The sequence below is a fragment of the Miniopterus natalensis genome, chromosome 4, assembly GCF_054644295.1.
Source record: "Miniopterus natalensis isolate mMinNat1 chromosome 4, mMinNat1.hap1, whole genome shotgun sequence".
In the NCBI taxonomy this organism is placed as follows: Eukaryota; Metazoa; Chordata; class Mammalia; order Chiroptera; family Miniopteridae; genus Miniopterus; species Miniopterus natalensis.
Window position 1 is genome coordinate 48,776,124 of NC_142084.1, and position 25,383 is coordinate 48,801,506.

Genomic DNA, 25,383 nt, shown 5'->3' on the forward strand with positions numbered 1-25,383 from the left:
ACCAATAGTATGACTTCGAGCAGATAGAATTCTACTCCAGACTTATGAATTCAGGACTAAAACTGATAGATTTCGCAAAATGCTTAAATTACAGGCTCAAGGATGACAGTCAGTTCCAAGCTTTCCAACTTCTTCACTCTTCTGGTTTTTAACTATTGTGTTATCCTTCCCTACCACTCTCAATCTTTAATACTGTTTAACTCAGTTACTTCTATGTCTGTTTATTATAGCCTTGCTGTTGTTCTTCACATATGCCATGGCATTAGCTATTTTTTTTTATGGTTGCTACAAGAGTTCAGGAGACACACATGTGTTATCGTGCCTGGGTCTTTTATTTTGGGACACAGATGTTCTATTCCTGGTATTAATGCTGAATAACACTGACCTGCAGAAGAACATACTTTCTACAGGATGTCTGATGCAAATCACCTGTAGAATGTCTGCTTTCTAGCTTTGGAATTTTCACATACAGAAGTTACTTTACCTTTAGAAATAAATACTTTTAGCACTCTATTAGAATGAAATTTGTACATGAGGATTTTGTTCATAGTGTCCAGAATGCTTAGGTATGAAGAAATTGAAACTGAGGGGAGAAATGGAGAACACAACAGTCCACGTTTCTTTCTCTGTTGGTGTCTTCCCTCGCCTACAGCAGTGCGGCCTTCAGGGCATTCATCAATCCCCTTAGTCATACTTCCAACTTTCCCTTTTCAGCATTTCATTCTGTTTCTAATCAAATTACTACTTCTCCAAACTCTGTGTGCAAAAATACTTGTTAAAACCAGCCCTTTTATATGATGCAGACAATTTATTTCCCTATGAAGCCATTGAGCAACCTTTTGAATTCAATACCACTGTATGTTTTAGAAAGGTAATCGAAATGTTTCCCCACTTGCTCTTTTCTCAGCGGGTCTCTATTCAAACGTGGCTTAACTTACAAAGAGTTATAGAATGATAAAAATTTAAGCTATCGTCCCTTTGTGGTTACAATGATATCCTGCAAAGAGCTTCCTAAAGAGAGTAATGTAAACTACTTCTAACGTCCTCAGAAGATTACTCTGTAGATTTCAAAAGAAATAAATTTATAAAATTGGTCTTTGAAGCCCTAGACTTAAAGAGGGCTTCTAATCTTTTATTAAAAATCATACTGTTTTAAATTCTTATTTTGTGCTTCTATTAGACTGCAAGTATGTAAGCTTAAGGTTGAGGGAACAGCAGTGGGAAGTATGTAAATTGTGCAGCATCATTTTAATGGAGTTGTATAGCATGTTAATTGAGTTAAGTAATTTTATCTAAGATAGCATATTAAGCCTTGTTTAAGAGATTATTAATAAGTACCAGCCAAGTTATTTGAATAAATGTGACCAGAATGATGTATATGTCACACAATCTATTGCCATCATTTTAAAACATTTTTATAAGAGTAATAAGGACCAACTATACACATATGAGTACATTCTATGCATCTTATAAAGAAATGTATTTGCATTAATTTAATTTGGATATTTCAGTAGCAATTTCTTAAGGGTAAAGCTGAACAGTCTGACATCAAAAATTATTCATACACATGCCTTTAAACATGAAACATTTTAATTCTGAAATTTACAAAGTCATATAAATTTATCTAATATGGATCTTAAACTAGTATGTTTAAGATTTGGTTTTACTGAAAAAAAAAAGTACTATTTCTTTTTTCAAATAAACCTATTTGCATGGTAAAAATAATACAAAAAGGCTTAGATATAAAGTAGAATACAACAATACATTAATAAAATAGAACATCACAGTCAAGTGGAGTGCATAACAGTGGCACAGGGATGTTTCACACACAAAAATCAATGTAATACACCACATCAACAACAGAAAGGTTAAAAATCATATAATCTTATCAATAGACACAGAAAAAACATTTGATAAGCTACAATAGCCATTTATGAGTAAAATACTCAATAAAATTGATATAGAAGAAAAGTGCCTTAATATAATAAAGGCCATATATGACACATCCTCAGCTAATTTCCTACTCTGGTTAAAAACTGAAAGCTTTTCCTCTAAGATCAGGGACAAAACAAGGATGTCCACTCACATCGCTCTTATTCAACATAGTGCTAGCCATAGCAATCAGGCAAGATAAAGAAATAAAAGGCATCCAAATTGGGGATGAAGAAGTAAAACTGTCACTCTTTGCAGGTAACATTATTTATATAGAAACCCCTAAAGACTCCACCAAATAACTATGAAAAATGCATTTCCTATGATAAGAGCAGAAGACGAGTTTAGCATATTTAAAAATAGGTATACTAGAATAATATTCATTAAAATATAATTCTTTACTATGTAATTTTCAACATACAGTTATTTACTAATATGACTTCACAAATTTTAACTTATAGCTGATAGCTCATTTTTTAGATTATTTGGAAAACTTAAAGATGGAATACAATAATAACATATCTGATTATATCATTTGCATACATTTTAAAAGATTTACATTAAACTAAATTACAGAGGTAGCTTTGGTGAATTTTTACTCATTGATGTTTTCATGTTATTATGCAAGAAATTTTCTGAACTGCATAATGCATCCAGACCCCTTTCTAATATGTCAGTAAAGAAGACAAGAAAAATATAATTCTGGGGCAATATAACAAATAAAGATATAATTATAAAGAGAAAGGACAAAGTAAATGGACTTCTTGTCTGTATCTTCCTACCTATAAAAAGGGTAGGTGCAGAGCTAAATTATTTTTTTAATGTAACATTTATTTTTAAAGGCTTACAAAATATGATTTAAAGTGAATCTATTTTTGTAGTTTATATTTAATACAATATAGCAAAATACATATGTATACAAATTATTTGCAGTATACTTTCACTACATACCAGTAAGAAATAGAATGTAGATCATTTGCAATAATAATTAACCAGTAAATAATATAGCCCATGCTAAAATAAACTTTAAAGGTTTATCTAACAGGTACAGTGTAAGAGTTCCTTTGTAGAGCAAATTTATGTGTGAATTACAATAAAGTTTAATAATAGAAATTCAAATAATTATCCTATAAACAGCTTTATAATTCTTGAAGATTAGTCTATCACACTTCATAATAACTTTTTCCAGTCAATAGTACTTTTGGAAAAATTATTAGCCCTATCTTCCAAATTAGGTGCTTGCTTCTGTGCTGGACAATATGGGAAGATGGAAGAACTCATTCAACATGAAATATCACCATCTTCATTGTGAGATTATGTGCTACAGAAAAAGTTCAATTCATAAAAAAATATTACACTGTATTGAACCTAATGCAGATAATCCAACAATCATAAAATTAATTTAATGTATGCTTTTATGTTAGCATTTTTAAAATATTTATGACAGTAAGTTGCTTATGGGGGAGATTACTCTACATAGGCATACTTGGAAATTTAGTCAGTAAAACCTGTTTTGCTCCTCAAGTACTGTTACCAAAAAGAGAAATATGTAGCCCTGGCCAGGTGGCTCAGTTGGTTGGAATGTCATCCCACTCACCAAAAGGTTTCAATTTTGATTCCAAGTCAGGGCACATACTTAGGCTACGGGCCAGTCCCCAATCTGGGAGTATGGGAGGCAACCGACCAATATTTCTCTCTCATCAGTGTTTCTCTCTCTCTCTCTCTTTCTCCCCTTCTTGTCTCTCTAAAATCTATTTTAAAAACATCATCGGACTAGGATTTTAGAAAAAAGAAATGTGTAAAATGTGCGTTATCAAAACTCATGTCTCACTACTAAAAGAAAGACAAAGGTTTAAAGAAGAGAAGAGGAACTTACAACGTTTCTGACATTCCATGTTGTTCAAGTTATTTGACCCTAAACAAATTTTATTCTTGTTTCCTCTTTATCTAATGGACTAGTAGCAATAAAAAAATAATTTAACTTACTCTATTTTAAAATAAGAATTTGGAAGCATCAGGGCAAATTAATACAAATACATTTATTTAAAATGTTTAAAACAAGCAATTTTAGCCCTGGCCAGGTAGCTCAATTGGTTAGAGCGTCTTTCCCATGTGCCAAGGTTGTGGATTTGACCCCCATCAGGGCACATGTAAGACTCAACCAATGAATGCATAGATAAATGGAACAACAAATTTCTCTCAGTCTCTCTCTCAAAAATAAAAAAGTAAAAAAAAATTATATTTACAGATTTAATTTCTCTGCATTCTTCTATTGCTAAAGCAAATATAGATTCTGAATGAGTAAGGCCTATGAGATGGATAATCAAGCAGGAAAAGGAAATGAATTTCACAGCAGAAGAATGAAGTAAGAAACCTGAAGTTCAGTTCTAACAACCATGTTTTAAAACTAACACATTCACAAACTATCTTTAAACATTTGACAGACTTTTATGTAAAATTTGAAAGAGTATTTCTATTTGCTTCAAAAAGAACCAAATTCTAAATGATTGGAAGCTGTAAGGAGGCAGAGTTAAGCTCATTAATCAAAATTAAAAAGACTACCTTATGAAGCCTTCTCCCTGTTTTCAAATTAATAAAGAAAATTAGATATCCAGATGTCAGAGAAATTGTAGACAGGCTTGTATATACTTTGAGTACTTAAACAAATGTTTTATTGATCTTTTAAATTATGAGTCTATAAATCGTTAGTTGAAAGGGACCATTTAAGCAAATATTCTCCACTTCTACTTAAAGAAACTAGTACAGAATGTGTTTGCAAGAAGTTAGGCCCATCTCCCGATGATATTCACTAGTGTTTAAAGTGATGTCATGATTAAAATGAACTTTTCATCTTATTAAAGAAAGGTTTACACACTAAAGTCAGCTTTTTGTGGGGGGAAGTGTCAGTTAGGTTTATGTGTTACTTGGTAAGAAAAAAAAATTAATCTGATTTTTTCCCTTAGCTAACTCACTAATTGTTTTTATGAAACAATGTTAGGAGAGAATATCATTGCTTCTCTACAAATCAAATCTTCATTACATTGGGGGAGAAATAAACATAACTAATTCTTTAATTCCAACTATGCACACTACCATTTAGTGAAGTTGATCCACCCTGCACTGTAGGCCGATGTAATTTACATTTCCTGATATACACCATAATTGTCTGACTCCTTTCATGCTTAATGTTCTCTTTCAGTTCAAATAACTTTCTGCCAGTCTCTATTTATTTGTTCTTCAACCTCATTGGAAGCCTTTGGTCTTGATATTTAGTTTGATTTTCCCATTATATAAATTTACGCCTTTCCCAACAGACTTTAAGTCCCACCCCTGGGATTCTCAGTGCCCACTGGCATCTAGACCAACCCTGGCCAAGATTCCAGTTCATTTACAGGAAGCAGGAGAACCAAGACACAAATCATCTAGTCATGTATTTACAAAATGTCTGGTGTTTTCTTCTCTTATGTTCTGCAGGCATTTGAAATTTAAAAATCTCTAAATTTATTTTTCTAAATAGGCTATTTTAACCTAAAACAGTATTTTTATGAACTGGTAAAACATTTTTCGTTTCAGCAGAGTAGAAGTAATTTGTATAGCTTTGAATTTTTTTTTTATTAAAACAATTGACAATATCCTAATGGAGAGATGAGAAAAGTCAGGTGATTTGTTCAATGTCACAGACCTGCCAAATAATAAAGGGGGAAAAACTAATTCTCCCGACCACATATTCAACAGGCATTCCATGCTAAGAGTAACTCTTTAAAACTTTCAAATATCCATAGTGAATGTCTATTAAAAACATTATGGAAATTTGAATAAACAATTGTATGAAAAATGTGTAGATTATTATAGTTTTTATTACATGTAGCCCATAGAGAATTTTCTATATGAAAATAACAGGTAACATTTATTGATCACTTTCAAGCATGATTTATTTAACCTGCATAATAATCCTATGTGATGGGTGATATTATTATACCAGTGAGGTAAACAAGGCTTAAAAGGAGTATTAACATCATTACTATGAGTATAGAGCTGAATGTTATTACATCCAGGTCTGGTTGACCTCAAATCCTGTCTTCTTAGTGTTTCTAATAACATAATGCTATCAGCTTCATTTTTATTGTAACACTGAAAGACAAAAATACATTCCTCTGGTCTCAAAAGAAAAGATGAAAATTTCTGTCATGTGATCTTTGTACCTTGATATACTAGAATCAAAATTCTGCTATGAGAGTTTTCTAAAATAGGTTAAATTAAGGAAAATCAGCCCCTAACTTGACGTGACTACTTACGTTTTGACTAATATGAACTAGATTATTTATGACATTTTAATAAATGAAAAGGCAGATAGAATGAGATAAATTGAAAATATCTAATTAAGAAAAGAGCAGTTGTATTGGTTGGGTTATAAGCAGTGATCTCAATTAAAAACTGATGAAAGTAATTTAACCTCATTTTCTCTTGAAAAAATGTTCCAATTAAGGGAGATAGCCATTGATATAAAATTGTTTAATGCATTATTGTAAGATCTAGTTTTTTAAAAAATCTTGCAAAGCAAGATTAAAAATACATAATATATCTAATATATTCACAAATAGCTTAACTTTATTATATACATTTCCATGTGGCTATAAAATATATTCTGGGAATCGAAACCTAAATATTCCAGTCTAGTTAAAAAGAACCCTTGTCTCATTTGTCTGGATTCATGATAAACTAGACAAATCCTCATTGAGAGCAATTATTGACATTCTATTATGTTTGATAAAGTAAACATTAGCTTTTCAAGTGTTCCATTCACTTTTCTATTTTTCTTAATAGACTTGAATTGTGACTTTTGGATTTTAAAAAGTGATATTTATAAGAGAGAGAAAACTAGAAAAGAAAAGAAAGCTAAAAATTAGTGCCATTAAAATGATTTGTGGGAAAGAACCACTTTGGGTTTTGCTCAATCTATTTTTTTTTAAAACCAGTAGGTAGTTTCCACCCCATGAAACCCTCAGGTAGGCTTGACAGGGTCCAAGCTGGTCTAAATTCTGTTCAAGGGGATAGGTCCACTAATCATGCATGTGGATATTATGGCAATGTAAATTGCTATAAAAGATTCTAAATAGTTATCTTTAATTTCTGTAATATTATCAGCTTAATAACAGATGATATGCCAACAGGTACTTGTCCAAAGACCACATTTTGAATCATGCTGTTCTAGATTTTAGTTCTCAATGATTCTGGATGACATGGCCTAGTGTTTAACATCATGATTGAAAAATATACATTTTTTTTTGCTATAAGTGACAGTTAAAAACTTAAATATATATTTATTGAGGAAATATTTCAAACTTAAATGCTTATATTTGCATATTTATTAAAACACCAAACCCTCTCTCTACACCTGTGACTCAATACACGTTTCCAGTGGTTCTGTGCTTATCTAGGAGTGTGTATATACTACCCTTGGGTGAATCCACAATGCCAACTAGTTCAATGCCTAATTTGGATGTATATATCTTAGGTCAACTTTTTTTGTTACATACTTATTTCTACCTTCATTATAATACTAATGCCAGTTTGTTTTCTTTCACAGCTATGTATATTACATGATGCATTTGTATTCCAAGTTATGCAGAAAATCAAATATTTACTTTTATTTATGTCTTTGAGAAACCTAACCTATTAATGTTTAATTAGCTGCCTTTTCAGTGCTTTGTTACCCATGCAACTAAGCCTGGTATTCCTTTGATTACTAAATCTACATTAAAACTTTAAAGAGAGGATATTTTACATACCAACTATAATTATGTTCTATACATAGGTTTATTCATGATTATTATTGTCAATTTTGCTCTTTGTTATTTTACTAGCTAATAATCCTGTTATTTTATAGAACTGCTGAGGGTTTTAAAGTTCCCTAATATAAATCAAGCCTTATTATCTACCTCCAGGTACATACTATCTATTATCTATCATTGTGCATGTATCTCTTACCTATCTAATGTATCTATCATCTATCTATCTATGTGTGGTTATGAGTGTGTGTACGTATTTTACTTTTTTTTAATTTATTTTCTACTTAATGTCAAATCACTTTTACTACATCCATTAGTATAGCATACTTTTTTCCTCTATTATGTCATCATTTCAAATTGTTCATTCAACAGTTTTGTCTGGAAAGGGACCAAATGTGGAAGGCCTGGGTGTCATCTGGCCATGGCAATAATAAAGCAATAAGAATGCAAGTCCTCTCAGAGGAATTTAATGTAAAGGAAATAGAGCAGAAAACCAGAGTCTGAGGTTTAGCTTTCTTGAATTCACAATTAGAGAACAGAAGATAAAGAAGCCATTATAGACAGAATTTTAACTAATAGGATTAAAGTGATAACTAGGGTAGGGACATATCCTAGAAGCCCTGTTCAGCAACATTTTATTCTTCCAAGGTTCAGACAGTAAATATTGTAGGTTTTGCAGTCCATATGGCTTTTGTCTGCCATTATGGCATGAAAGTACTCACAGACAAAATTTAAATAAATGGTTGTAGTTGTGTTCCAATTAACCTTTATTTATGTAAGTCTGAATTCCATAGAATATTCATAAGTCATGAAATAATAGTATTCTTTCTCTTTGTTCATTTTTACCATTAAAAATGCTAAAAACATTCTGAGTTCCTGGACAAAAATACCAAAATAGGCAGTGGACTGGATTTGGTCTGGGGCTCTTGTTTGCCGATCCTTGTTTTACAAGAATAAAAGAACATTTTAGGAAGAACCAATTGCCTGGACAGCCAAACACAGAAGAAATGCTAAGCAAGTTGAGAGCAGGCATTCTCTCATATTCATGTTTTTATTTCCAAGCATAGCTTTACACAGTACCTTTCACATAGTAAGTGGTCAGTAAGTGCTTCCCAACAAGAACTGAAGACTAATGATTGGAAATTCTGAAGCCTCCGTGACTTTTCAGGACATCTCTTTTGGAGGGGGTAGGATGGTGAACGCCAGTCTGAAGGACGAGCAGCCCACAGGTCAGGAGATGGAAGTGAGGTTTTAGACGGACTGGAAGGGAAAGCAGATGAAGCCAAGTAATTATTTTTTACTGTTGGCTTCTTAAATTACAGGAGAGTGCGCAGGTTTGAGTACTTGGAGACATAACTATAGTTAGAAATGAAATGTAGGGCAGCTCTTTCCGAAGGCAAAGGACGGTGCACGAATCTGTGATTAGAGAAGAAGGAGAGGAGGGACTGGGGGCGGAAACTTGGTGAGTTGGGTGCAAGGGAAACGAGGCTACTTGTGACAATAGCATGCGTTCCTGCCACGAGTGACGCAAGATGTGCCCAAAGGGGGCTGTAAAAGATGAGTGCTTTTAAAAATCTATTTAACCTACGTATGTTTAGCAAATCAGGTATTATCAACAGTATTTTAATTGCTAAGTCAAAACTTTCGTCATCGCTAGTAATATATCTTGTACCCCTTCACAATTTTTGATAGGTTGATACATACCCAGTAAATATGTAATTAAATGTGGAAATAACCCAAAGAGAAATAGACAGTTTCTTATAATGAACTAGAATTGCCGTTTTCTTACTGACTACTCATCCTCATGACTTCTAATATCTTATTAATTCTTTTTGCTCTAAATGGTAGTTATACATTTCTACAAAAAGTAATTTAATGATACACTCTGATAGAATTTGTGACAATTTTCCTCATCAGTATGTATTATCTTAATCTTATTTTGCATCTCTGGTATTTTTTAGCTTCTCTTTTATCCCATTAAGAGCATAATGCATGTGAAAACATTCCTCTACAATTTTATCCACAGGAATAAATATTAATTTATGTAATCTAAAAAAATAAGAGTGCTATTGTAAAATGGGACCTAATAGACTGTAATCAGAAATAATGGCATAAAGGGAAGCAAAGAAAATTGAGGCTGACTGACAGGAAACTTTTAATGGCTTTGTAAAAATGATTGTGAATCTGGCCAGGGACATCCTATAGGGACAGCATAAAAATAGGAGGTAATTCCCAGCAGAGTCATTTATTTTACTGTTGAATAGTTTTGTAGCAAACAAAGGGGTGGAAATTGCTCCTGGTTCAGCAGTTGTTTGGCTGACAGTTATGTGTCAGGCCACTCACACTTCCTGTAATTTTGTCAGGCTTCATTGGTAACTTTTACACAACAGCAAAGAATTTGTAAACAATTTCCCTGTATTCTGAGCCTTTCATCAACCTTAGGTCCCACTTTTTTCTCACCTCTTCATGCCTCTCAAGTACATATTTTATATAGTGTTTGATTATCACAAAATAGGTTCTTCTCAAAGATATTTAATGTACTTCTGAGGGAAAATGTTAGCCATACAAAATAACATTTCAGTAAATTGATGAATGAAAGTACAATATTCTTCTCTATTTCTGGGCATGTGCTGAGGACAGGTTTCTGCCTTCAGGTTGGTGCCATGGACATTATTCAGGATGACCCTACAGGTAGTCATCATAGAATAAAATGGAGTTACAGTCCATGAAATGGAGTTAATTTCATATCTCTAAAACTACCAGAAGCATACATTAGAAGTTTAGTTTTCAGGGTTTTTTGGTTTTTGGGGGGTGGGGGGGAATTGTTTTATTTTGTTTTGCTAATGTCCTAGAAGCCTGGAACAGCCTGTGCTGTTTAGACATTACCGCTCTATGTTCTTGGTGTTCTGGCCGAACCTGACAACCTTTGCACTAGATCTTAAAAATTAGTAGACACTCCAGGTCCTCCTGAATCAGATCTGAAGCTTGGAGAACAAAAACAGCAGACCACAAACTGGACTTCTCATTCCAGAGTGCTCTGGTTTTTACATCATTTTCCAAATGTTATGCAAATAGGAAAACCACCTATTATGGTCATGCTACGTGAGAAGGGTTACACTGTTGAATTGTTTATTTTAATCATTAAATGCCTAATGTGGTTTATCTGCTGTATTATCTTTGAATTAAAAAAAATGTTTTGTGGTGCTGATAATGAAAACATTGTTGATTTTGTTTCATGATTATTAAATATAAATAGTGAATGGAATTTTGGATGAAAAATTAGGTTTTTACTTGAATTAGAGAAGAGAGTATTTAATTTAAGAGTTACTAACTAACTGGAGTATACAAATCAATAAATTAGATATCAGTAATCATTGATCACACCTATATCATAAAGCAAGTAAAATACATAAATCAATGCTGATCATTATATCATAATATAAAAAAGTATTTATCATAACACACATATTTTGTGTACAGTTCAAAAAAATCTCGTTAGTAGTTTTTCTAACTATAATTAAATTGAGAGAATTACAAAACCAATAAACCAGTGAATAAAAGGATATCTGAAACAAAAATAATGAGCTAAGTGACATTTCTTGTATTTGTGATGTTTCTGCCAGCACAAATCACAAGGGCTGAGATATCCCTTCAAAATTCATTTTTTAACAAAGTTCAGGAAAAGAAGAAATAGAGATTGATTTGGGTTTTTTTTGCCTCATTTATGGCCACTAAGCCCAAACTGCAATATTCAACCAGAAGGCAGTTCTAGGGTAAAAAGGTAGAATAAAAAGGTTGGGCAGATTAAAAGACTGTAAAATTTGACCTTGATGCCAAAGTGAAAAATTAAGTAGCCATTCTGAATAACTATCTAACATCCACATTTATTTCTATAAATATTTAATGGGCTTAGGTATGTACTATATACTGTTGTGATTAATTTAACTCTTTCTGTATTTATATTTATTATTATATTTAACTTTTGATGCTAAAAGTAGTAAAACATCAATTAATTTTATATAGAATATGACCATGCCCATATTATAATTTAAGATATTCATTTTCTTTTTCTATTTTCTAAATTACAGGATGAAGTCTGTCCCAAAGCTGAAGGAGATGAAGTTCAGAAATGTGTGTGGGCCTCAGCTGTTAACGTCAAAGACAAGTTCATTTATGTTGCACAGCCAACTTTGGACAGAGTCCTAATTGTTGATGTGCAATCCCAAAAAGTTGTTCAGGTATGAATGATTCCTACTTTTGAAAGTGACTAAAATTATTTACTTTACTTTAACTTGTGCTTTGCCATTTGATTGTCATTTTTAACTTGTTTCATTACTTGGATAACTGGAAAATATATGTATTTTCTGCAAACACTCCCCTCTTTCTGCTCCTTGAGCCTAACAAATTAAGTAAATAATTTAAATATCTTTTGTTTTCAAAAATTTGATTCTGTAAACACATCATAATACTAACATGATTAGTTTCACAAAAATCATCCTCAGAGTTGTTTATTCTTCCTGGAGCAAGGAGAGTCCCAGTCAGAAGCCAATTAAGGTATCTATTTATCATCCCAGAAGCAGTATTACATTTTTCTCATTTGATTTTTAGCCAAGGCTGAGATAATAAAAGACTTTACTAGATAATAGTAACTTAATAGGTCCTAATTACTATAGTAGTAAAAAAAATACTAATATGTACATAGGTCAATGACAGAGACAAATATCTCTAACAAGTATTTCTATGGACATGGTTATGAAAAACTATGTTGGTTTGAGCTACCAAATACTTCATTCCCTGATCTTTCCAAGACTGTCCAATGTGGACAATCTGCTTGATCTCAGCTGCACAACAACCAAGGGGCAGTGCGGGATTTGCATCAAGGCAATCTGGTTCCAGTATCTGGGCTCTCGACTATTGTGATCTATGGCTTCTTAGTTCAAAAGAAACAAACTTAAAATAACTTTATAAGATACATATAAATAGAAGTAACAACTGAGATGTCGGGGGCTCATGGGGAGGCCAGGAGAGGCCTCTTCCCAGTGGCAGTGTCCAGGTTCTTGTCCCCACACAAGAAAGAAATCAGGAATGAGACAGAAAGATTCAGCAAAGCACAGAGTTTTATTAAAGTGAAACTTTACACTCAAATAAGGGAGTGCAGTCAGCCGCAAGAAGTAAGTCGCCCTAAAGGGTTTTGGAGACTAGGCTTATATTTTGGGCTAGTGAAGAGGAATTCATGGGTGGGTGGATCTGGGCAGAGTTGATGTGGGGCAGGCGAGGCACCACTTTCTCAATGGGAGGGGGAGTTTTTGTCCATTTTTGGTCCTTTGCAATAGTGTCATGGCCTCAGTGCACGATGGGTACTGGTCTCTCTGCAATACTAATAATATTATAATAGCATTATAATAGGTTATAGATCACCTTTTGACAAGGGTGCTTGGCCCAGCTGGATAAATCTGATTCTTGTTTGTCTCTTCTGTTTCCTTTGTAGCCTGTTTCCTTTTGTAAGCCTGTTTCCATACAGAAGGGGATGTCCTGCCTCAACTGTACATATCTTATAAAGTTATACCATACTCACTTAGCATCATCCATAGGTTCTGTGACTTTAAACGGAATGTATAATGAAACCAATTTTATCATAGGCTAATTGATGTAAATAAAAGTTAAGTTCCTATAGCATCTCATCACTATTATAATGAAATAATGTTGAATGAATTGACCTTATTTGATGACCTAGTGTATTAAGGATTAGGTCAATTAATATCTATAAGGCATTTACAGCAGAGCTTGGTCTATAGAAGTGCTATATACCTGTTTGCTGTCAGAATTTCTGAGAGACACTGGAACCTAACAATTCCTTATATTTACAGAGATTTTTTGCAGCAACATTTGTTTAAAATTGAATATTGAGGAAGCTGTTAGTCCCTGTAATGTAGATTCCTGACTAGAACCACAAAAAAGTGATACAAAGTTCGAAGTTAGGGCTTTTCATCTAAGAGTCCTTAACAGCTTCACAGGAATTGATGAAATTATCCATCTATCCATCCATCCTGTATACATTTATTGATTGCCTATGATGAGATATATTAGGTATTAGAAATAAAAGAATGAAAAGTGTTTTTATTACAAAGCTCTGGTATTTCCAGGCTTACACATTTATAGTCAATTCCTAATGTGAAAGTACAATAATGAGTATTATGAGGAATAACTGTTATACTAGAAAATTCTGAGGCCTCCAAAGTTACGCGGTTTTCATGTATATCTAATCTAATGGTCTAATATCTAATGTGAGAATATGTTTTTCTGTATATTTCACCTATGTGTCTGATTTTGAGACAGTTAGATTTTTGACCAGGTTAATTTTATTTTAATACCAGCTGCAACATAGGACAACAAATTACAGGCATTCTGTTTGGGATTATCGAGGTACTTTTCCCAGCAGATTAAAAGTAGATGTGTTTCAGGAATAATCAAGATGGTCTTTACATACAATTTTCAAACTAGAAAACTACATAGACTGAATATGTGTTCCCTACTAGATATTTAAAAGTGAGAAAGGCAAATATCATTTACCATACACATAACTTCCAGTTTTATAAAATGATGTAAAATTTTAAGTTAATAGAAAATATCAATAATGAAATGTTCACGCAATGGTAAAAAATCACATGAATTATTTTATTTTTCAAAGAGCTTATAAATGCTTATGAAATACCAGGAGAATGTAAAAGACATACAATGCTAAAATATTAAAAATCATATTGTGATATAATCATGGTTGTGGACATTTTTCAGGTGAGAATTTAACACTTTTTATAGGTCAGAAAACTGAGCGAGAGTCTAAATGGGTTCTCCTTATGATCTTATTAAAATAATAATGTTTTATTACTCTCTCTAGTCATTACCTATCCAAAGTAGCCATTTCATAGATTTCTGTCACCATAAATATTGACTGATTCTGAGTCCTACATAAATGAAAATACGTAATATTCACTACTTGTATCAGCTAATTTGGCTCTACATTATAATTGTGAGGTTATTTTGTTTGCATATAGCTGTTTAGTGCTTTTCTTTTTTTGCTGTAGAGAAGTCTATTTCAGTTGATTCTCACTGTTTACTGATTTTGTACTTAAAAATTCACCTCTCTTCAATTTACTTAGAACCACAAGATCAATACTCATGGTGCTTTTGTGGTCATTCACAGAGTGGTGAAAAATTTGTCACCCAACGTTCACATTCCCAGCTGAGCTTATATACAATAAACAAGTGATCTTTTCTTGGTGTATTTAGTGTCCTTTTTTTCTTTCTTTCTTTTTTCTTTTTCTTTTTTTTTTTTTTTGTTTTTGCTGGCAATTTTGCTGTTTAAATGGCACACAAATATAGTGCTGAAATGCTTATACAAAAAGCTATGATGTGACTAATAGTAAAGCTTCATTCAAGCATTAGTTGTAGTGCTGTTTGACTTTGAGTTCAATGTTAATTAATAAACAATATATACTAAATAAAGTGTCTTTGAACAGAAATACAATTAAAAAAGGTTATTTATATTATTGATCAGTTGATGCACTTGAGGAAAATATTGTTACCAGAGTCTCATAGGAACCTAACTTTATGTTTCCCCTAGGAGCACTGAATGGTTCAATATTCAGAAATTCAGTGTTTGTGGTGATTTTACAGAGTGACTACCACTAATAATGAGAAACAGTGTGTTTGAATATATATCACACTTAATTTACCATTAACAGTAGAAATGATAAATTCCAAAAGTATATTAGAGGAGATAATGGAAAAAGGGAAAGTTATTTTTTATATCAAAATGAGTCATAATGAGTGAAAATTTTCTATAGAATAATAAAAATAATGTATACATATATAAATACACATTTATATTATACTTTATTATACAACCTGTAAGATGAAATATATAAACCCTCAGATTTAGAAAGTACAGTGAAACTCAAGTGAAAAAATTCAATACCTAAATATATTGATATGATGCAGCCAAACATCAAGACAAAGGAAGATCTTAAAAATGGCAGATGAAATACCATAAGAACAACAGCAATTTTCTCAATAGCAATAATGAGTGCCAAAATAAAGTGAAATAGTAGTATTAGAAGACTAAGTGAAAATACAATATATTCTAATATTATATAATCAGTGCAAATATAATTCTAAAAGCAGAGCATAATTGTTTTATTGTCAGATATGCAAAAACATAGACTTTATCACCAATAGAAATTGGAACAGAACTGGTAAAAAGTAGTCTATTAAGAAAATATGAAAATAAAAACATGATTTTTTATAATTTTATAAAGGGATTATTGCTATGCTACTAGAAGTGATTGACATATGGTTAAAGTGAGAAGCATGTGATACTTCTATACTAGATAAATCAACAGCCAAAATTAATAACATGTGAATTGCACAACACTATTACTTGCTTGAACTAACTGACCTATGTATTAACCTTTGCATCCAACAATGATTAAATATACATTATCACTAAACATTTTACTGTCTTAGTTCAGGCTGCTATATACTAAATACGACACAGGTTGTGAACAACAGAAATTTATTTCTCACAGTTCTGAGTCTGGAAAGTTCAAAACTAAGGTGGCAGCATGGTCGTGATTGGGAGAGGGCCCTCTTTCTGGTTCACAGTTGGTGCCATCTTACTGCGTCTTCGCCTGGGGGAAGGGCGAGGGATTTCTGTGGGGTCTTTTAATGAAAGTACTAATCTTATTTATGAAGGCCTTATTCTAATGACTTAATCACTTCCCTTAGGGCCTCACCTCCTGATGCCTTTATCTTTGGGGGTTAGGATTTCAATATATGAATTTGGGGAGACACAAACATTCAGACCACAGCATTCACTAAGTGAAACATTTACTGAAAATGACCCCATGCTAGAATATAAACTAAGTCTCAAGACATATTAATGAAACTATTCCGTACAAATTCTCTGACTCAATGTTAAGCTAACTATCAACAATACCAAAATAAATTTAAAATGATACTATCAAGTACTATTGATAATCATGATTAAATCATTGACTCCAAGTAAGTCTGCTTTTGACGCAATTTGGCTACCTTAAAAAAAATAATTAATAAACTGAAAACAAAGCATTTAACCACACGACTTTAAAATTTAACTGAAGAAATCAGAACAATCTACATGAGAGGAGGAAAGCATAAGATACATATATAAAGATACAATGGAACTAACGTATAGAAGGTTTTTTTCCATAAAGACTAATTAAAAGGAAACTCTTTGGGATTTTTTTCAAAAATCAAGGACAAAAATCACAACACTATTAGAATTAAATAAAAGAAGAGATAAACACAATCCCAGCAGAGAGTGAAAGGAGCTAAGAAAATATTGAAGTAAAAGTCATGGTAATAAATTTTGGAAACATAGTGGAGAACAGAAAAATGAAAGGGAAAATGTAAGTAAATAATATGTACCCCGAGAAGGAACATAAAAGGACACTTTTATGACTAATTAATGAACTGATTTAAGAGCACTGAAAAGAAAAATTGTGTCCCAGATGGGTTTAGATGTGAAAATTCTTCCAAATTTTAAAGTACCATTTGTGCAGGAAATTCTATGAAAACTAGTAATTTTAAAATGTGTATCTTTGTTAATGTGGTGGTTTACTTCCTGTTTTACTTAAACAGCATTGTTACGTTTTATTATTACAATAAAAGTATTTTCCTGACAACATAAGATTTTACAAACTTCAGTATAAATTATTACCATCAGGGTATATTTGTTTTCAGTGGCTGCATCAGTATCATTTCCATCTGCAGCTTTAAAAGTAAAAGGTCATAATTTTTAAATGGAAGATATAACCTTGGTGTTGCTTTAAACATCAAATGGCTATTGCTTTTCCTCTTATTAAAATTTTTGTAAGACTGTCATACAGGTGATATTTTGCTCTATACATGATTAACTAATAAACAACTGACCTCATTTTGTCTTCTGTGGAGCAAAATCAGGTTCTTCTTGGATACAGAAGTGGCTTATTGTAACACCTAGGGAGTATTCTTAAGTGTCATCAGCAGTCTCCTCTAGCCATTAGCACATTATCTTGAGAATCTACATCATTAGTTTAAATTAGGTTCACTTAATTAGCCAGATGGTACTCTCCTTGTCAGATTGATAAACAAGCTGTGCCACACTGTTCCTTCATGTCAAGATTAAACCCCAAGTTCTGTGTATCTTTGTTGCTATTACCAGTATTTTACCCTTACAATATAAATCATTTTTATAGAAGCTAATACAACTGGCCTATGACCAAGTGTAGCATGCTTTTTAAAATTTTTTGTATTTGTTGCATCCCCTCAGGAAATATTGATGAATTTGTATGCCTATAGGTATATTGGGATTTTAAGGGAGTTTAGGTTTACAGATCAAAGCAACAAAGGAAAGAAAAACCCTCATAGTGTAAGTAAATTGTATCCATAAACAATGTTGTAAAATATTAAATAAAATATCTCTATCAATATATTTATAAAGCTGCAACAAATAAAAAATTATTACATTATATAGCATATCTTAAACATAGTTTTACAAAGCAATAAGATTAGAAATTAATTCATTATACTATAACACTCTGAAAATGGTACTTAAATGGATGATTAAGAAATATAGAAGCTAAGGCCTGAATATGTAGATTCTTACTATTAATTATAATAACAAAATATTAAGTTATTTTAAATATATTTGTGAAAATGTTTATTAAATCAGTAAATCTTTGGACAAAGGATTATGGCTTAATTATCTGGATATCACCAGGCCAAGCACAGTCTACGATGTGTACAAAATTGTGGTGTTTATGATATGGAAGAGAAATTTCCAACTTACAGTATTAGAACCTTTTATTTAAACCAAGTCTTACAGAGTTACTCAATAGGTCAAAACTGTTCTTTTTTGTTCTCTTTGGTAAGGGTTAAAATCACCTGCTACAAATAATTCTCATTTCCATAGGCTTCTCAAGGCAGAGTTTGAAAACAATTTTTCTAGCAAAAAAAAATTGGGAAACAAATGCAAATTTATGCTAAGTAATAAATGAACATTCTATGTGGGTTAATTTTGAGGTGAAAGATGAGCATATGTAAAATGTTTTTTCACAATTCCATATTTTTGAATATTATCTTTTAACATATCATTTTCCTGATAAATCGTTGGTGGCTGCAAAAAACAAAAAATGTACACTAATGGTCTCCAAAGTGGAGAGTATACAATACAAGGGAGGTGAAAGATGACTCCTTGTGGGCAGGGAATTCTAGCATGTCATCCATAATTATTTTAATCTTAAAAAATCATATTGCATGTTATGAATCTTTAATAGATGGACCGATACCTGAATTCACCTGTTAGTCAGATGTTGATGCAACACATAGTGGATACATGAGGGTATCTTGAAAGTGAAAGTTTTACAATAAGGAGAGATTGACATTGGTCCCCTTAGTCTTTTGTTCACTTGGATCTGTAAAAAAAAAAGAATAACAATACTGCATACATCAAAAAAGGTGGTTGTGACGATTAAATAACAATAAATGTTATTTGTAAAATATTTAGAAATAAAATGTGTTCATAATAAGCTTGGTGCAGAATATAATTGTTTTTATTAAATAAAATAATAATAATGATCTTAGTAATAAGTTTTGGCATTTTCAGTTTTACAGTTTGCTTTTACCAATTAAGTAGATTTAGAGGTTCATTAATTATATACTGAGTACGACTATTTTCAAGTATTGTTCTCAGTGTGTAGATTGTATCATTATCTAAACAAATTAAAAAAGCTTGCCTTCTTGGAGTCTAGAATAAATTGCATGGAGACAGACAATGAAAAATAATACTGAAAATACAAATTATATAATTTTATAGTAATTTTTATCAGAAAAGTTAAAAGGATAGAGGAAGGCCACGTGGCATTGGGAAAGCTAAGGGTGAGGGCAATCTCACAAGAGGAAGGCTCTTCACAGTGTTGAACAGGATGGCCCGCTGCTCACCCAGGCAGTTCTGAGGAGAGCAGGTGCCTAGGAAGCTGACACTGAGCCCTCTAGGGGAGGCCCTTTGGGGAAAAGCCTTCGAAAGGCGGAGGGAGGCTCCTGCGAGGCCCAGCAAGGAGGCTGAGAGCATCTGGGTCAGAGGCATGGAGGGAGGGAGAGTGGGTGAGGGCGCCTGAGAAGGAAGGCTGGGGAGCTGGGAGCAGGTCAGGCTGGGCCCGGCGGTCATGGTCAGGAATTGCAGCTTTTCCCCGGAGGGCCGTGAGAAGACGCTGCAGTGGAAGGCAGGCTCAGCCCTTCCCTGGGTGTGGGGTCCGGGAGAAAAGGGCAGGCGAGGGAATAGAATCCTTACCGTCCTTTTCATTAAAAGTGGAGACACATTTTAACTATTTCATTACACAGAGGCTTTCAGGTTTAATTGTGGAAAGGAAATTCTTTAAAAAGGTGTCAGAAATAGTGCTTTTCTCTTTTACAAAAGCTAATGGTTTAAATTTCCTGATGACTCACAGTAATTTCCAGAGTAGACTAGCAGACATTTTGTAAAATCCAATACATGTAATTTATCCCTTTCAAAAGTGGATGGTGTAAGTAGGAAAATATCTGTGCGGTCTTTTGTTGTTGTTGTTTTACTGAAAATTGTTTTATGACAAGATTATCCTGAAGAAGGTTGTTTGGAAATATTTTTGTCATTGTTATATGATTTTGTTGCTGAAAACCATATAAATGTTCCCTCTGTAAAATGTGTTATATCTGCACACTTGGAAACTTGTAAACAGGTTTTTCCTAAGACTTAAACATTTTCCAAATAAAATGTTAGATGTACTTTTCTTCATACTGACCTGCATATATTTTTCAGTTCTGACATGCTTTTATAACTGAAAACCAAAATAAACTGAATTAAATACCAAATCTTAGAAATGCTAAAATGCAAAATGTTCAAAAATTTTGTAGAACCAGTGAACAGACATTTTAAAAATTCTGAAGTTGTTTTGAAAATTGATATTTTTCTCTTTTAAATACATATGTCTTACTTGATTTGAAGACAATTAATCATGGATTGCTCCTGAAACTCCTGGACCATTTTCTCATAATTAACTTTTAAAAATATAATAATAATAATAATGTCTGTTTTCCTATTTATAAAAGTATTCATATTTTAAGGCTCAATTAAAACATCTTCTCTCCCTACCCCTCCTCCTGTATTGCATTCTTCCTCTGGATTTCATGGCATTTAGTCCTTGATTTTATTTTGTGACATGCACCAAGTTATTTTAAGTTCTTTCACCCTCTAGATATAAGTTTGTCAAGGACAAAGACTGTGCTTATTTACTTTCTCTCCTAGGTCTCAGTGTTATCATTTGCTAAGGGTATTATATTTCTAACTTTGAAACACGATGATGCCGTTATAAAAATATCTCTAGTTCGGTTAGTTTTTCTAATAGTCAGGGTAGTATTTCCATAGTGCTTACTATTTACCAGGCACAGCCTAGGCAGTTTGTATTTACTACCTCACCTATTATTCATAATGACCTTTGGAAGTTGCTATTATCACTGTCTTCATTGTATTGTAGAAGAAGCTGAGCCACAGAACAGTTTAGCAACTTCCTAAGGTATTTATTATTATTATTATTAATAATAATAATTATTTTAAATTTAAGTGAAGACACTAAGATTTGAAGTCTGCTTTGGAGTACATGCTCCTAAGTGGGGTGTACACTGCCTCTCAGTGACTCTCCTCTAGGACTGTATATCTTATACAGATGGCACTACACATATTTGAGCCCATGGGTTTATTACCATCTTCCAAAAGAGAAAATAAAAATAATATTTCTTATACGTGAGGCATAAATAGGAGGGAGACATATCCATGCATTGTCAGGAACTAAACTATCAGCTAGACTGGATAGTCTTTCACATGTAGAGAGGTTCCCACTTTGGGAAGAAGCAAAGACTATCAAATCCCAGCCCTGCTGATCACTGGCTAGAAGACTACTGGTAAGACAGAGTCTCAGTTTCTATATCCTGTTTTATGTGGATAGTAATATAACCTATGGATTGTGGTATGCCCATGCAAGACACTGCTTATGAAACGGCCCCGTGAATAGAAAAGAACCTTATGAGAGCTGGAAAATTTTATTCAAATTGTTCCCTAATACTAACAGGCATTTAAAGATCTTTGTTCTTTTTATAACTGTTCCTGAAAAATTGAATAACAACAAGGTCTTTTTATTATTGCTTTTTTGTTTGTATTGAACTTAAATCTTTAATGTTTTAAAGATCTAAAGATTATTCCATTTTAAGCTGCATGCAAAACAGGCTGACCATTATAGTCATACACAGATCAAGTTTAACATAAGGGGGAAATATGAAAAATCAAAGGAAATCTTACTGCTTTGTTAGTGTAATTGTTAATGATGGCTTTTTTTGCTCTACGTGCATTGGAATGATCAACTAGTACATGAAGGATTTAGATGAAACATCTGGCATGCAGTTGAGTACAATTAACAAAATACTAGACTAACCATTTCTTAAACAATAATGCCATTTAATTATTTCAAATAACATTAAATCTAGGGATAGTTATTCTGAGCTTGTGCAGCTACTCAAAGTTATAATCAAGAATTCAGTTCCCTTTTATTTTTCTCTGGCTGAATCCTCAAAGTGTTGACTTTTCCTTCTTAAGTTTATTGTTTGATGGCCTCAAAGTGGCTTTGGAAATCAAGGCTTAATATTCTCGTATGACAACATTCAAAATACGAAGAGAAAGGGTGGTGCAAGGAAGGCTCCTCTTTTTATTGTCTCCTTTGGTGGAAATGCAATATCATTCTCAGAAATCATTAATCACACAAAAACTTCATAATACATAAACTAGAATATGCCATGTGACCACCCCTAGCCTCTGGAGAAGATGGGAAACTGTTTTTGTCAAAGGACAATGGAATTAGTCATTGGCTTAAATCTCTGGTGCTCATTTTCCCTGAGAATATTGCTGCCTATCTAATTCCAAAACAGTAGCATGGTTCTGTTAGCAAAAAAGGGATGAAGACACTGATACAGAAATGCTTAAATAAGTCTTTTCAGGATCTGATCATTACTCCAGTAATCCAAAAATACAGGTAAAACACAGGGCAATTTTTAGAAAAAAAAAACACTTCAGTAAGACTATATTGCCAACCTGCTAGTTAAAATATGAATCTTCATATGGTCAACCACAACAGTAGTTTACCTTTAAATAAACCCACTGAGGAAGGATTACATTATGAATTAGGACTTGGAAATTCTCTAAGGATATTCAACAGAGCTATAGAGAGAAATGCTTTCAATATTGAGTAAAAGCTGTTTTATTGAATGCAATTTGTTTTTTGTTATAAAATTTATATATGCGACTACTGCAAGAAATTACTTTAAAAAGTGGTTAGCTTATAATATAAATAGCTTGAAATTAAGGTGAGTGAAATAACTGCCTGGAAGCAATTTGTTTTATGGAAGTTTTATTTTAAGTAAATGCTAAATATTATAAATATTAGCAGAAAAACACATTTACCATATCTTGTATGGTACAAAAAAATTGCTTCTTGTTTCTGTGATTTTAGATCCCTCGTTAAGGAAACTAAATTGAGTAATCTGTTACTAGAGTTACATCCATATATCACGTTATTAGGCTTTTAAAATTATAGATGGTCAAATCTCATAACCAGCATTGGGATGGAAAAATCTAATAATTTAAAAGTTCTCACCTGTATTCAACAGTTGATTTAAATGCACATGTTAATCACTTATATCTTGAGTTTTTAAATAACTTCTCCATGACACACAAGTTGCATAGGTAATAAGTGAACATAAGACTTTATAAAATGGTACAAAAACATGTTTGAGTAAAGTATCAAATTTCTAAATTAATCAAGTAAGAGTTTAAAAAATTAGATAATTGGCAACATAAATTTTTAATCTGACACCTAAACTCTTAAATTCTTTCATAATTTCTGGCCTAGTTTTTAACTAATGCTTCAGTCTGTAAACATTTTTCTCCAACTCCTATTTGTTACAGGCAGTAAGCACAGACCCTGTCCCAGTTAAATTACACTACGACAAATCGCATGATCAGGTCTGGGTGCTGAGCTGGGGTAACATGGAAAAGACTTCTCCGACACTGCAGGTAAGTCCCTTTCAGTATATTTGAGCAAATAATGATCTTTAAATCTTTAGCTATCTCATTGGATATTTAACAATGATATCCTTTTAACAATGATGTCCTTCCACCTGAGGCCTGTACTTTAATCACATGTAGATCTGCACTGAAAAAGGTAAAAGAAAGTAGATTTTTCAGTAGTTTTTTTGAGTTGGAACTATTGTAGGTCATATTTATCAAAGGTTGGGTTTAAATACTAGAAAAATAGCCTATGATGACAAAGCTGATGCTGTTAGGAAAAACAACAATAAAAAACAAGTAAAAATTTACCTTCTAACAGTTTCCTAACTCCCTGCGAATTTTATAAGAATTTAAAAAATTTCCATTTCTCTTTTCAAAACAGGTCTGTAGGGTGCGGCACATGAAATGTAGACCAGGAGAGGTAGACAAAGTTTCAAAGCAGATCTCCATTTGTCTCCAAACACATGGCATTTCATTATTTGAGCACAGGCTTGTTTCTAATTGGGAAATATGTGGTGTCATTTGTGTGGAACTTGCTTCTGTCTTGAAGTTGTTTATGTGAGAACTTGACAGATGCAGAAAAAATATAGTATACATTTTGACAATGACTCTTTGGCACCATCTTTAGATTTCTGGAGTTATAAGTTTAAGAGGAGACAGAGAGAGGATGAGAAGGAATGTTTGGGCCTGGAAATGCGACTTATCTATTTCTCAAACCTCCTTGAGGTTATAGCACTGCCTTGTACATGTCTCTTCTTACAAAGTCCTAAGTCATTAACCTTTGGCCAGTTTTCAGTAAGTCTGTTAATGTGATTTTTAATTAATTGTCAGTACCAATACTTTCTAATGTTCTGGAAGTATTTTCAGCATTATAATATTTAACTTACAAAGAGCAGGTCTATTGAAATGAAATATTTTAAAGCAGCTATCAGAATTAATGGTTTACTTTATATTTCACTAGAAATGTGTGCCATTTGAAACATCTAAAATATGAGACGGTATTTCAGTTATCTATTGCTGCAAATCAAACCCTTCAAAACTTGAGGTCGTGAACAAAATTAAAGGGTGAGACACCGCTCACAGATTCTGTGGCTTAGGAATCTGGGCATTTCTGCAGGCAGGATCAGGGAGCAGTCACGTGGCTGCCATCATTTGCTAACAAGAGCTGGGAGGTCCAAAAGGGCCTCACTTCTGCGTCTGTTATGGGGTGGTCGTGCTCAGCTGGGAGCCATGTGTTTCTCGCATGTGCCTGCTCATCCGTGAGACTGGCATCTTCACAGGATGGTGATACCAGGTTACAAGACAGTGGAAGTCCCTAGGCCAGGAGCAATCTGGGCTCCAGGACTTACATAAGGAACTTCCACCGCAGCCTATTGGTGGAAGCAAGTTACACTCCCTGCCTGCCCTCAAGGGGATGGAGCAATAGCCAGTCCCTTGATGGAAAGAGCACGCTCTTCATTGTGGACAGCTGTTAGAATGATCTACCGCAATATGCTC

General features: G+C 32.9%; 1 protein-coding gene across 1 annotated transcript in view; it reads left to right on the top strand.

Annotated features, from left to right (window-relative positions):
* The window catches only part of FSTL5 (follistatin like 5), a 491,494-nt gene that overhangs the window by 416,573 nt on the left and 49,538 nt on the right, over window positions 1-25,383 (top strand). The window contains exons 12-13 of the mRNA XM_016200335.2: window positions 11,810-11,959; window positions 23,785-23,892. Of these exons, the coding sequence (XP_016055821.2) occupies window positions 11,810-11,959; window positions 23,785-23,892 (258 nt within the window). The remainder of the gene's footprint in view (window positions 1-11,809; window positions 11,960-23,784; window positions 23,893-25,383) is intronic.